This window comes from Melospiza georgiana, chromosome 7, assembly GCF_028018845.1.
Source record: "Melospiza georgiana isolate bMelGeo1 chromosome 7, bMelGeo1.pri, whole genome shotgun sequence".
Classification (NCBI taxonomy): domain Eukaryota; kingdom Metazoa; phylum Chordata; class Aves; order Passeriformes; family Passerellidae; genus Melospiza; species Melospiza georgiana.
Genome location: NC_080436.1, coordinates 15,666,264 through 15,680,243, shown reverse-complemented (window position 1 = coordinate 15,680,243; position 13,980 = coordinate 15,666,264). Strand labels below are relative to the sequence as shown.

The 13,980-nt window shown below is 47.7% G+C and overlaps 1 protein-coding gene across 4 annotated transcripts in view; it reads left to right on the top strand.

The window, feature by feature from the left end:
* NRP2 (neuropilin 2) overlaps nt 1-13,980 on the top strand; it is an 88,597-nt gene that overhangs the window by 10,735 nt on the left and 63,882 nt on the right. For all 4 annotated transcript variants that reach the window (XM_058027654.1, XM_058027653.1, XM_058027656.1 and 1 more), the window contains exon 2: nt 984-1,161. In XM_058027654.1, coding sequence (XP_057883637.1) covers nt 984-1,161 — 178 coding nt within the window. The remainder of the gene's footprint in view (nt 1-983; nt 1,162-13,980) is intronic.

Genomic DNA, 13,980 nt, shown 5'->3' with positions numbered 1-13,980 from the left:
CAGATACAAGGGGGTGGCAGGGGAGTGGGGAAAGCAGGACACACAGTGGGTGCCCATGGAGAAAGGGACTTTGGGATTTGTAGTGCATTATCAAGTGACCCCGTGATGCAGATTGTCCTCCCAGCAAGTTGTGCTATAATAAATTTGATTTGCAGCATTCATGAGATTAAATGTTTTTTTGATTACAAAATCACCCTCTAGGGCCTGTTCTAGCCCAAAGCTGAGAGAGCTTCCTCTGCTTACCACGCAGCCATTGCCAGCCATTTGTGGGCTAGTCCCACAAAACCACCACTGCTGATTATCTGTGTCTGCAGCTCCAGTGCATGGGTTAGCTTGCAAGTCTGCTGAGACGTGTTTGCTGGGGCAGGCAGGTTGGGTGGGAGACACAGCAAAGGGAGAGGGGCTTTCATGGGGTTGCAGGCTGGGGCCAGGAAGGACAGGAACTGTCCTTAGCTCTGCCACACAGTGTGGCTGGGTCTGGGCTCACCAGCATCCCCGACATGCCTCAGTTTCCTTCCCTGGAAACAGCACAGCTTTCTGCCCTCCTGCAGCTGGATTGAATTTGTAGTGTCTAAATTCTGGTGTCTCTTGAGGCAGCTGTGGGAGACTGACACAGAACAGCTTGCAAAGGAGGCAAAAGAAGGGATAAAATGAGGCAGCTACAGATGATCTGATATCAATCTGTCTCTTACTTTATGGCTCTGTAATTGCCTTGGCAAGAGCATTCATTTCTCTTTTCTGGTCTGTGTGAAATGCGGTATGTAAGTGTGGCAGGAGGTGGAGGGGAAAGGAGTGTGTTTGTTCTGCAGAATAATTCTCCTTGCCCAGAGATTAATATCATTATTAGAGTGCCAAAAGGATGTCAATGGCCTGGAGAATGGTCTTTATCAGACCACTCCTTTCAGTGGCCCCGGGAGGCCTGCTGTGCACACCTGATGCCCAGAACATCTCTCAGTGCCTTGTTCTCTTCTGTGTCTCTGCAGCTCAGCCATGTGGGGGCCGCCTGAACTCCAAGGATGCCGGGTACATCACCTCTCCAGGGTACCCCAATGACTACCCCTCCCACCAGAACTGTGAATGGGTCATCTACACCCCTGAAGCCAACCAAAAGATTATCCTCAACTTCAACCCTCACTTCGAAATTGAAAAACACGACTGCAAGTAAGAGCCTTCCTCTACCTCTCTAGTACATAGTTATCTCCTCTTCCTGCTTTTGCCTAGTCTTGGGTATGGGTCTTGTACTTCTGCTTGAAATCAAGCATCACTCTGAGCCCCCACAGTGCTGCATCTCTGCCTTTCCAGAGCAAGGGTTGCCTGTGAGGTTGTAAGATGCTGCTTTGGACACATAGGATGAGCCTACTCTGCAATAAACCTGTAGTTCTTAACTTGGCCTGATACCACCTGAAAGTAAGATCCAACTGGTTAAAAGGTTAAAAGGCCACTGTTTTTTCTGTATTGAAATAGCCTCACTCCTCTTTTAAACCATACTGGGAGAGCAGAGCAATTTCCTGCTGTGTAACTAGGCAGAGGTATGGCAGAGTGCCATCTGGAGACCCAGATTTAGGCCATGCGAGGCTGGAGGCATGGTGGTCTGAGCTGTTTGGGCAGCATCTGACTTCCCATAGTGCTTTTTCTGCTGCTATGTTTGGTAAACTGGGGAGATGAGGTTTTTTTTACCTTTTATTTCCTTTTTCTTCTAAGAAAGGACCCAGAAACTAGATGTCTGGGAAAAACAATTAACAACTAGTAAAGAATAATTAAAGGCATCAAAGGGTGCCATAAAAGGCTGAGTTAATAACATGGTCTCAGCAGACATTGAAACCTGTGGGTTTCATCTGGAATCCACAGCCAGCTACAGGGATGCCTGAGTGTGAAGGAGCTTGGGGTCTCCTAAAACAGGCCTGACATAGCAGTCCTGCTCAATACACTGGTCCTGTTGATTAAAAGGGGGTTGCATATGGAGAGGGAAATTCTGTTTGTAAAAAAGGACAAAGGAACAGGGGAAGCATTTATGGGGCTGCAGAATCAGTCCTGCGGAGAACAAAGAATTCAGCATGGGTTTGATGATGTACTGAAGGTTATGAAGTGCAGAGCTGGATCCTCAGCTATCATAAATCAGCATAGCTCCTCTAACTCTAATGAAGGTGTGCTGATTGATGTCATTGGGGATCTTGTCACCCCCTACAGATAAAGTCTGGGCTAATAAGGCTTTGAACACCATGAACTCTCCCTGAAGTCACTGTGTGTGCAAGGTGTGTAGTGCTTTGCAGGATCAGGCCTGTGTATAAAGAAGGGAGAAGGTACAGAAAGGCTTAAAGTGGGCATAGATGAACACAACAAGGCCTTGCAGTGGAGGTGAGAATGATAGATGCTATTAGATTTTATTGCTGCTTGCATAGGCTGAACTGCACAGCCTCCTCATAGCTAATGCAGTTGCCCCAAATTCACAGTGATAAAAGCTGTATAGGCCCATATTTGCCGTCTGAAGAGTGTGCCATATGCAACAGGACAGTGTTGCATGCAGGGCAGGGATCAAACTGGGCCAGAGGGACTCCAGCTTCTGCCTCTTCAAGGCTTCAGGCAAGCAAAAACAGGTTGGTTAGAGAGCTGGAAATCCCCATGGGCACCAGGCTTTTCCTCCACCTGTAGGAACGTGCCAGTTTTAGCTCTGATCATCTTGTGCAACTTTTGCCATGCTTTGCTGCCTGTGAGGGAGCATTGTATGGTCCCAAGCTGCAGGTGGTGTGTTCAGTAGTGTGCTCAGGGCTGCTCAGTTTTGGGGGTGTTGGTTATGCCTTTGCTGCTTTTTGCTTTACTGTGGCAATCTTCTGAGTGGCTGCTGTGTGGTCTCACTATTTCCCTTTTTGCGTGTATGTGCACAAGGAAGCTTTTCTTAAAGGGAAATAGGATTTATCCACTTGTACTTGAGCTTCTGCTGGCCACAGCTGTGAGCTGAGAGCCAAGCTGATTTAGGGTGCCTGCTCTCTCAAGCCAGCACTGAAGAGGAGTGGGTTTGAAAGAGCTTCATGGACAGTGCTTGATGGGAAGCGTAACAGAACAATTTAAACAGTGCATGATAAACATGGCCTGAAAGAAATGGATAGGAGTGAGATTATTTTAAGTGACCAACCAGGAGGAGGCAAATATGGACACTGTGTAAAGCTTGGGCATTAATACATTACATTAATAATAGGTCACCATCTAGTGATAAATCTCATCTGAGTGTCAGAGGATTTTTTATTAAGAAGCAAGGACCTGATTGCAGCTGCAGGTGTGAACCTTAACAGGAACAGGAGATCAGCATCAAAGACACAGTCTCAGGGCAGAGCCCTCCTTTTGACATCTCATCATTAATATAGAGCACATTCACATCAAGGTGCCAGGCAGATGGACTCCATGGAGGCACTCACTCTCTGGGCAGACAAGGTCCCCTGCTCTGGTGTTGCCACCTGGCAGCTATTGGAGCAACAATGGGGCTAGTCTGTGCTTCCAGCTGCCAGAGGTAAACACCATAACCCCTTCCTCTGTTGCCTCTTCTTTCAACATTTCATTTTACCTTATTAGGCTAAAGTTTCTCCCTCATAAAGCATAACATTTACATTCCTAAAACCCATTTGAAAGCCTACAAAAATGTCTCCGAAGTCTCTTTAGTTTTGCTGTGTCCCTTCTGGCCTTCCTTGTATCTGCTCTGGATTTCCCTTTGGGACAGGAGGCACTTCCTCCTGTGTTTTGTGCTGTACCTGACACCCTGGGGACCTCTGAGGAAAGGTCAGTGATTTCCCCTCGGCCAGCAGCTGGCTGGAAGGGGCCTGTGGAAGTGGTGCTGCCTGGATGCCAGAGCAAGAGCTGCCCTCAGAGAACAGCTTTGGCAGCCTGGAGGGTGGAAGCATCAGGCAGGGATGGATGCCCAAGGTGGCAGACAGAGGTGGCTGCTCAGTGCTGCCTGTTGCTATTGTTTTCTGGAGGCACACCTGGGCTTTTATTTTTCAGCTGTGTCCAGCTGCATTAAGTAACTGCACTCTATCACCTGCATCATGAAAGGAGTAATTTGATGTAATTGAAGCCCCAGAACATCTCTCTCTGAGTGCTGTGTCTGTGCTCTGAGGAAGTGTCTTGCTTTAGGAGCGTGCTAGGTTAAGAAAATTGGCCTCCTCCTGCTGTTGTGGCTGTTGTGCACCAGCAGGGATCCCTGTGGCAGGGAGGGTGGGCATGCTATGACACGGAGTAGGGGCCAGGGCCATTGTTTGTGCTGTCCTGCAGCTGTGGGGCCACAGCAGTAATGCCAGAGCCAAAAGGGAAGTTTGATGCTCTGATAAAAGATCTGCCGAGCTATTCAGAAATGATCATTCTGGTGCCTGGCTGTTTGTTTCCCTCTGTGCTGCGAGTGCAGCTGGAGCTCAGGTACTGCACCCCACATCACTGGTATCTGTTCAATGAACAGGGAAGTGGCATCCAGTGGAAAAGAGCAGGCTGCTGCTGTGGTGAAATGTTTCCGCTTCTGTGTGATATGGGGGTTGCTGGGGACTCTCGTGCATGCTGGAGTTTATTTGGGATCCCAGGAGCGACCTGAACCATTTGCAATAGATGGGCAACAGGGACAGCTTTATCAGTCATGTAGCTAAGCTGTCCACTCCTTAATTGCCATTCTGCTGTTCTGTCTGCTCTGCTTGCTTGGAAAGTCCAAGTCCAATACCTCAGCTATGCATGAGTCATTGTGTTTATGACCAACCACCTTTTCTGTTCGTGCCACCCTCCCACTGCTGGTCTTCTCCTTGGAGCACCAAAAGCTCCCTCCTGTGTTTGGCTATTTTCTCTGCCACCCCCAGCCACACTCAGCTGACCCTACCAGAGAGTTGGGCTGGGCCATGCACACGCAGCAGAAGCTGCAGTGGATGCTCCCTCCAGGATGCAGTGGACGTGCTCGTGCTTCCTCTGCCAGCACAAGACCTTCCAGCTGAGTCATAACATCTGCTCCAGAGGAACAGTGTTTTAAAAAATCCCGACTGGTAGTCAGACCACGGCCAGTGGATTTTTCTGCGGCCATTTCCAGCGCATGCTGCAACTGGGTAGCAGTCGGTGGATCCCTGCCTGGGAAGGAGTTGGGGGACGGCAGCCGCGGCTCGCAGCCCCCTCTGGTGGCACATGCCAAACGCTGGCTAAAGTTCTGGAGACAGGGGCTGGGACTCCCAAATGGGCCGGAGATGGCAAACTGGAAATTGAACTGCAGTCAGGCTCTTCCTCCTGACTTTGGGTCCCACTGTCAAGCCCAGAAAGTTTCAAGAAACAGGAATTGAGGCCACTATCATGAGGAAATTTATGCAGTGGTCACTGTGACTCCCTAAGTGCCCTAATGGTGCCAAGAGAGTTGAATCATCCTGATGTGTGCAGGGTACAGGGCAGGCGTGGCAGGAGGAGACACGTCTGCTCCCAGCTTGAAGGCCAGAATGAGCCAAGGTTTGGCTGGGGAGACAGCACCGTTCCTAGCACCCATGTCACAGAGCGCCGCTGGCCAGGGGACACCGGCAGCAACATGCCACAGCACTAAGGGCATGTTGGGCTGACACATGCAGCTTGGACAGCCACTGAAGGCCTCTTATGGCAGCATGGCCATGTCCTGAGCAGCCAAAAAGCTGGGCACTGGAACAAAACAGCTCTGCATTCTTCCTAGAGAGCCACAGAGCCACTGGCTCAAATTCCTTTGAGCTGATGTGGCAGGCAGAGCTGCATCCAGAGCCAGTAGCCACAGCCAGGCAGGCAGCTGGGGCTGCCGCTTTCAGCCTGCCTCTCTTGCCATCTCCTTCAAACAAGAGTGTAATATTGGGAGAAGCCATCCTTCCATCAGTGAGGGTTAAGAGTAGACAAGGCAGCAATCATGAACAGCTAATTAGTAAATGCTTTGAAAAGTATGCATAAGTAGCTTATTAGCAAACATTTTAGAAACAATGCAGTTCATCTAGTGATTAGCAAAATGCTTAGAAAAGAGAAGTACATTTGGAGCACTAGAGAATGCCAGGGGTTGGAGGGGTTCTTTGCTGGGATGCAAGGGGAAGTGACTGCATCTCCTGAAGTACTGGGGGAGTCGAGCTTTAACTTTGCAGTGAGGGGAAGTCAAAGATGAGATGTTAAGGAAGGCATTTGCTTGCTCATACATCTGTGGCATGGGTAGCCAGAAGCAACATTTCTAACGTACAGGAAATTATTCAGTCTGGGTAACATGACACTGCAGCTCAACTTGTCTTCAAATGGGCTTCTACTGTTTTTTAACTCCATCCAGCATCCGCTGTATGGTTCATAATTCCCATCAAGCCCGGGTCATTTTCCAGAATGGAACATCAGTGAATGGGTTAGCTGTGATGATGAGACCAGCCATGTGAGTTAACAGCTCAAGGTTGTTCACATCCCTCTTCTCTGCTTCCCATCTCTGCTTTCTCTGTGGCTGTGCTCCTCTGTGCCCCAGCGCCTTTTCCTGGAGGGACAGGCCTGGTCCAGGCTCTGCAGAAAGTGGTGACCCCAAATACACTCTCATGGGGTCTCCTATGACCCGCCAGCTCACTAACATCCGGCGCATAGGAGTCAAATCTTGTTTTGCACCTTGCTTCCTGTTGGCATGATGACAAATTGAGGGCCAGCTGGTGACACTGGGAACAATAGGATTAGAGACAGAGACCTCTCCCCCTCCTTCCTGCTGTTGAGGAGGAACTGGTAGTCGTGGCAGTGTACTCGCTTCTTAGTCAGCCTCTCTGTCCAGCAAGGGAAGGAACAGGACCTCACAGCATCTGGAGAGGGAGCCAGCACAGGGCTGGCTGTGGTGACTCCTGAGTGGGTTCAGAATTCAGCTAAAAGTGTCAGAAACATGTGCCTTTTTTGAGAAAGCTCCAGCTCTGAAACCTTTGCATCTTTGCAGACCCTGCTCAGCGCAGAGGCAGAAGGATAGGAGCAGGGCAATCCCACTGGAATGCCTGATAACCACAGTGTTGAGGTGCTCCTGCTGTTTCAGCAGAGCCTGAGGCCTTTGACTATATTTGCAACAGTGCTCCAGCCCACAAGGCGACACCAGGTGACACCCTTCACAGAGGCTCATCCCAAACAGGTCTCAGAAGCCTAAATAAATGTCTGTGGGACTGTGAGTCTTGGTCACTTTTTTTGTGTGGTACAGAGGGCTTAGCAATGCTCTTCTACATCATGGGTTTGTTGTCTGGATGCAGGAGTTTGAAGGTTTAGTGAATGTAAGGGGGAGTTCTAGACTGATATTTTTGTTAAGGACTAGATGCAAAGCTCTGTAAAGGAAATGTGAGATTTTACCTTGATTTACATAGGAGCTAGTTTAGCCTTTTAGTGAGCAACTGTTTGATTTAGCTACTTGCAGCCTTTTTAATGGATATAATCCCTGTTGTCAGGCTGTAACAAGGGACTGGCAGACTCCCCAGCAAATATCAGTTCTGAGAGTTGTGAGATTTGGGTTCTTCCCCTTTCCTGCTATTGATTTATTTTTCCTGCCTTGGTGAATCACTTAAAATTCCCTGTGTTATAAAGAAAAGAAGATCTGGGCATCTGCAGGCATAAAACCCAGTCTAGATAGCAGCAGTGCAAAGCACGCTCCCTTCCAAAGGCTGCTGAGCAGCAGCATCACACAGGAGTAGGTCAGAGTGCAGCAGAAGACGACCAGTTTTATTCTCAGTCTTTTCTGGCTGGGTGTGAATTCTGCAATTAAATATGAATGCAAAATAAAAAGAACAGACTGCAAAGAGCAGACTGAAAAACACAAGAAATTTGTGGTTGCTTTTGGCCACAACTCAGCATAGAACATATTTGAAGGAATTGGGGGAGGTTAGGTTTTAGTCTGAGGCAAGTTCTCAGTTTCCTTTAAATCAAGCAGCTGCACACCACCACTGAATGGCATGGTAATAATATGTTGCAAACCACAGTCTGGTGATCCTGGAATTCCTTATAAGTTAATAGCAGTCATGGTCCACTAATCACAGCTAGGACGTTTTAAGCAACTGTCTTTGATATATTAGTTCAAATACACCATAGAAAGCCTTCCTTATGCTGGCTTAGTGAGTAGATCAGTAGGTCATTAGAAAGAGTGAATAACCTAGGGATTTTCTGTTGATTTCTCACCCCACCCCACTGCTAATCCCAAGGAATTCTTGAGATCTACATGAAGCCTTAGTGAGCAACCACAGTACAGTGGTATGGTGCAGTTTTAAAGTAACACTGGGTCAGACATGGAGATATTATTGTTTAATGAATTCCTAGAAGCAGAGCATGAAGCAGTGGGGTCTGACAGCAGAAATCCTCTGCCAAAGACTTCATTCTGTTACAAATGGCAGGGAAACTAGCAGGGCGGCTACTCGTGTTATGTGACTGCCCCCACCTTCTTGCAGCAGTACAGAAGACACTGTGTGAGGAATCTTTTGAGGCAGAGTTGTGCTTTCCTGAGACAGGCAGTACTCACCCACTGGTGATGGGAGAGTGCCTGTTCTCAGCCCCGTTCCTGCTGAGGCCGTGCTGCATGCAGGGTGTTTGCATGGGAAGTGCTCCACGTGTTAGAAACCTCCAGGGAAACCTCAGAGCTGGGATTGTTGATGGATGTCCAACAAGGAGAAGTGCCCCCCCCCCCCCCGCCCTCCACCAGCAGCACGAGAGTTTGAGGCATGTGCTCAGCTTCCTTCCTCTTCTGTGAGTGTTGTGTGAGGTTTCATTTACATTGTTATTTTGCACTGAGAAGGAAGGTGTAATGACAGCCTCTTTGGTAATACCAATATTTGGCTGTTAATCGTGGGTGGGAATACAGTCTGGGATCTCCATCACCAGAGGAGACTGACTCACCATTGATCTAAGCTCACTGCATCTTGTTGTAGTTTTTTTTGACCCATTTGATTTCTTAGGTTTTCTTTTGTGAAAACCCTCTGATTTTTCTGCCATTCCAGAGCAAAACATCTCTCTGTCTTTAAATACGGCAGATGGGGATTTCTTCAGATGTCCAACAACTCAATTGAAGGAGACCTCAGGAGACCTCTCCCCTTCCCTGTCCCCCTTCTCAGCCTGTCTTTTCATCTGCAATCTGGAGATGTAAGGGCTATAGTAATAGAGTGTCAGAGGAAGTAATTGATTCATCACACGCCAAGAGAGGAGTCTGTTGCCTTCAGTGTCAATGGAGCTGAACCAGAGCCTGGAAGGGTGAGGGAGGCTTGTAAACACTCCATGGCTGAGCTGGCAGGACAAAGCAGACACACTGCCACGGCTGAACAGGAGGGTGACACAAGGGTTGCTTGAAAGAAAATCTTTCTGAACAAAGCAGTGTCAGGGTCCTTGTTCGTGGGAGAAACAGGGACAGCCCCATCCCCCTGCTCCCAGAGCACCTTAATGAGAAAAGGTACCTACCAGCCTCACGCAGCATCCCATTCCCTCATCTCTGTCTCCCTCTTCTATCTTGATGTGGCTGCCTCTCTGACCTGCTGTCCTGGGCTGGGCTGATCTCACCCTAGGGGTACCAACCAGCCCCTGCCAGCAGCTAATTCCTCCCACATCCCCAGATAGTCACTGCTGTCAAAGAGAGCCGTGTGGGAGGCCACTGCTGCTGCCAGTGCACAGCAAGGTGTGGCACGTGTGTGGCACGGCACTCGCCCTCATTCAGGCATTGATGTGCTCAGACTTGGCACTGTTTGGTTCAGATGGCTATTGAGCTGCAATGCCCATATTGTGAGGAGAGAAGGGAGTAGGAGATGCTGTGCTGTGCAGTAAGCAAGGAAGGATCAAGCAGGATTGGTGCACTGTTTGCCTCAGAAACAGCTCTTACTACAAGCTGGCACAGCCGAATTGTGGGAATGCCCAAATAGTGGAGGCTGCAGGCCAGTCTTGGCAGCAAAGCTTTACTCACTTGTGCAGCAGCTAAGGCGGGATCTGGGCTGTGAACAGGCTGTGTCTGAGAAAATGCAGGGTCAGAAAGTCATGCTATGGTGGGGCAGTCCAGGGTGACCATCCATCATTAATGAGGGATGTAGACAGCCAGGAGGGTGAGGGTGGGCTGGTCAGGGCTCTGTTCTTACAACCTCCTTTATACAATTGGTGCTTAACGAGGTGTTTATTTCACTTTTGTTCTGAAAAAAAGCCAGTGCAAATGAGTGATAGTGGAAAGTCCAGCTACCAAGTTCTGATCCTCATCTGATCCCAGTTTTTACTCTTTCCTTTTGCTTTTCACTGCATGTTGTGTCTAAGGCCATGATGACACTGCACCAGCAAGGTGTGATGGGGCATTACTCCCTCCTCTGGGACTAGGGCTGGCACAGCAGGCCGTGAGTGTTCCCTAATCCTCATCAGCACCCTAGACCTTGGACAGCCTGGCCTAATTGGACAGTCCCCACCTATTGCTCGGGCTGTCAGGCACTGGATCCCATCAGAAAAGGGAAATCTGTACCCCCACTACCCCCACTGCAAAGAGATCAAAGTGAGCATTTACCCTTGCATTCTGCCTGCTCTGCTGCTTTTTGGCAGTAAATTTTCCTTTTGTGGTTGTTATCTTTTATTATATTTATTTTTTTTCTTTCTGTTAGTGATCAAGTGCCTGTGAGTGGTGACAGTAAAATGACATAGAAACCAAAGTCTAATTTTTTCCACAGATGGATTGTAGCAGAAGGAGAAAAGTGCAAATGCATTTTCTCAAGTGTCCTGCGTTTTGGGGTATGAAAGGGTTGTGAGTTGCTTCAGTTCCCTTAGAGCAGCAACAGAAGGCAGAATGCCATGGAAAGGAGGCTTATTCTGAGCATGCTTTATATATTTTATTCCTGATTTCACCATGATTCTCCCCTCACCAATGAACACCAAAGACATCTTGCAACAAAAGACCCCTGTAGCTAAAAATAGAAAAGTGAGGAATTTATAGAGATGGTTTTGGAGACAGAAATAAAATTAAACAGCCATGTGTAACTCCTGAACAACAGCCTGCAGAAAACCCCCTAAGTGCACATTAGCACATCTCTTTTCTTATGTAACAGTCGGTTTTCCAGAGATGCCCCAGAGGAGAGCAGCTCTCCGCCCCCAGGCGCCTTTCCGCAGTTTGCGGGAGCAGCCTGGCGTGGATGAGCGGCACAGCGCGGGGAGCCTTTGCTCTCCCGTCTCAGGGGAGGGCAGCAGCATGCCAGGAGCTGAAATTCCCTCCTGAATCAGAGCTTGCCTCAGGAGCACTTTGCAGTTAGGGTTTATTCCTCCCTTTGCACCAAGTGTTTTGGCTGCCTTCCCCCCTGGCCCCCCGCATAAGTTAGCAGTAACTGCTGAAAGGCTCTTCCCATCCATAGTGCTTATAGGGGGTGAAAACAACAACCTAAAGGGTAAAAAATAGAGCCTTTTCATAGTTTCCATTTTTTGTCTTCAAGGCATTTTTGAAGAAGTTTTCCAATCGAATAGGGTTATTTTCCCTCCTTCTCTATTTTTCTTTTTCTCTCCCTCTTTCCTTTTTTAAATTTTTTTTCTTTCCCTTCAACTGGATTTTTTTCATTTCTCAGAAATTCTGGTCAGATTTTTTGAGGAGATAAGAAAATAATCCAAAGCACAGTAGAATGATTACAAACCCCCACAATAATGTGATTACACAAGACGTAATTGGATACAACAAATTCAAAACAAACTTCTGAGAAATCCTAAGCAGTTTTGCCTGTGCCATCACCCCCCACACCAGCCTAGCTCTCCCCCTGCTTGGATTTTTGTCATTTTAGTCACTGAAATCCAGTGAAATCCCTTCAGATTCAGAGCAATTATAGCCCATTTCTCTTTGTTGTTGCCAGAGTCAGTTATTTCCATAAGGGCAAAACAAGGGCAAGCTCTGTGAGCATCTTTTGACTTAGCATAGGCAAAAATGGCCCCAAAAGGTTCAGACGGAGATCAGATTCATCTCTGCATTGCTCAGACACCCAAAGCCCAGGTCTAGTCAGTAAGAGTGATTTAAAGTACTTCTGTTGTCAGTGCAGAAGAACAATTAATCCCAATCCAAGCTGAATGTGAGAAATCTGCTTCCACTGAGAGTAGAGGACGTTTCGTTGGCTAAACCTAGATGTGGTACAGGCTTTTTAGTTCTGTGCACAAATCCGTATCAGAGCCTGTGTCTATGAGGACTGATTCTCTTCTCACACCAGGATAAATTAGGAGTGATTACCCTTAAAATGATGAGTTACACATGTGTAAAACCAGTTCAAGTCAAAGGAGAATCCAATTAATCTGCTGTATTTATAATTAATTACTCTGATTAAGGGCTGGCAGCTAAGATCAAACTCCATTGCTCTTGTTTCATCAGACAACAGAGGCGCTTGCCTCTGCTATCATGGCTGTAAAAAAAAATAATTTAGAAGTCCTCAGTAGCTTCTGGAACAATTTAACCTTTGAAGGGCATGTCCTGCAGTTGCTCAAGATTGTGTAAACATCACGGAGAAGTTTTTTTTGTCTTTCGCAATGTAACCACCCATGAAATAAGGATTTGGTTGGAAGGTGGCGTACAAAAGAGCATGAAGATGAGTGGTGACACAGAAAAATCTACTAAGCCAGCTAGCACATAATGGACATTAATTCTAGCCACCTCTTGATTGCACAACAAGCACAGAGATGCTGGTTCACCATTTCTTAACTATCACTATACTACTACTGCTATTTAGTTTCTAAGAAACTGTCTGTTTTTAGAGAATGTTCAAAAAGCCTCATGCTTTTTATAAGAATTTCTGAGAAATAAGCCTCCCACCACCTTTTCAAAGGGGTAACAATTCTATTTATTAGCTGCCTTTGTGGCTAAGCACAGGCCTTGCCCAGCTATCTGCAGAATATTAACACCTGCTGAATTTCACTAGAATTGCAGTTTCTCTTCCTCTCCTCAGCAAATGCATTCAAGACACAATGACATATGGTTCAAGCAGATCAGAGGTCTTGAAGGCTCAAGTCAGCCCTGGGCATTCCCAAATTTAGGGTTGTTGGCATGCAGTCTGTACCTATTTGTCTCCCTGTCTATCTAGGCCAGATTTCTCCAATAGAATATAATCTCTCCAGTCAAGACTGGCTTCTATTCTTGGCCCTGCTGCAAACTTCCTGTGTGACCTTGGGGCAGAAGGCTCCTCTCTGCCTTCCCACCTCCCAGGATCTCGTGAGAATCCCATCATTACTGTTTGCTAGCTGCAGTCATGAGCCCCATGGAAACGCCTATAAATAATAGCTCCAAATTAAACATTGGGGAGGTTCAGGTTAGAGCCTTGCCTCTCTCTCCAGTCCTGGCAAGCACTGGAAACAGAGCTTTGCTGAGTGCAAGTCCTCACCTACTTCAAATCATAGCTCTGGAGAGAGACAGAGAAAGCTGCCAGCTAGGTCAGAGCTTGGCCAGTCCTCCTTAAGCTTTGAAGCAAGGCTTGCACAAGTTTATGCATTCAGAGGTCGGGTGATATGGCTGTGAACATGTGAATAATTTGTTATGTTTCTCCCTATGCTAAGCTGGTGTCCCTGTAATGCCCTTGAAGCATGTTTCAGGGGGAAGGACTCAGCATCTCTTGGGACCTGGGGATGAAGGTCAGTGGGGTTGATGATTTTGTGTTCAGCAGTATGGGTCACTAAACTGTTTGTGCTGGGTGTCCCTCTGGAGAGGAGCACCCAGAGGAATGTCACAGGCTTTCTGGTGCTGCTCCCCACATGGAGCATTTCTGGAGCTCAGCAGTGCCTGAGTGGGCACCTGGGAGGTCTGCCCTGGCCCTAGGGGATCATGGAGCACAGCTCAAAGATCAGGGAGCAGATTGCCTATTTTGCAGCAGAAAAGGATTGAAAAGCTGGAGGTCTTCTCATAATTGCTACAGCTGGGGCTTGCTGCCTTTGTTGCCCCTCATTTTGGAAGCCAGCAGCAAAGTGACATGGGAAAAAGAGAAAGGAAAGCCTGGGAAGCAGAGAGGTTGACTGGAGGAAAAAGCAAGCAAACAAACATGGATAATACAGGCTGTAGAAGTGCTTTACAATTAG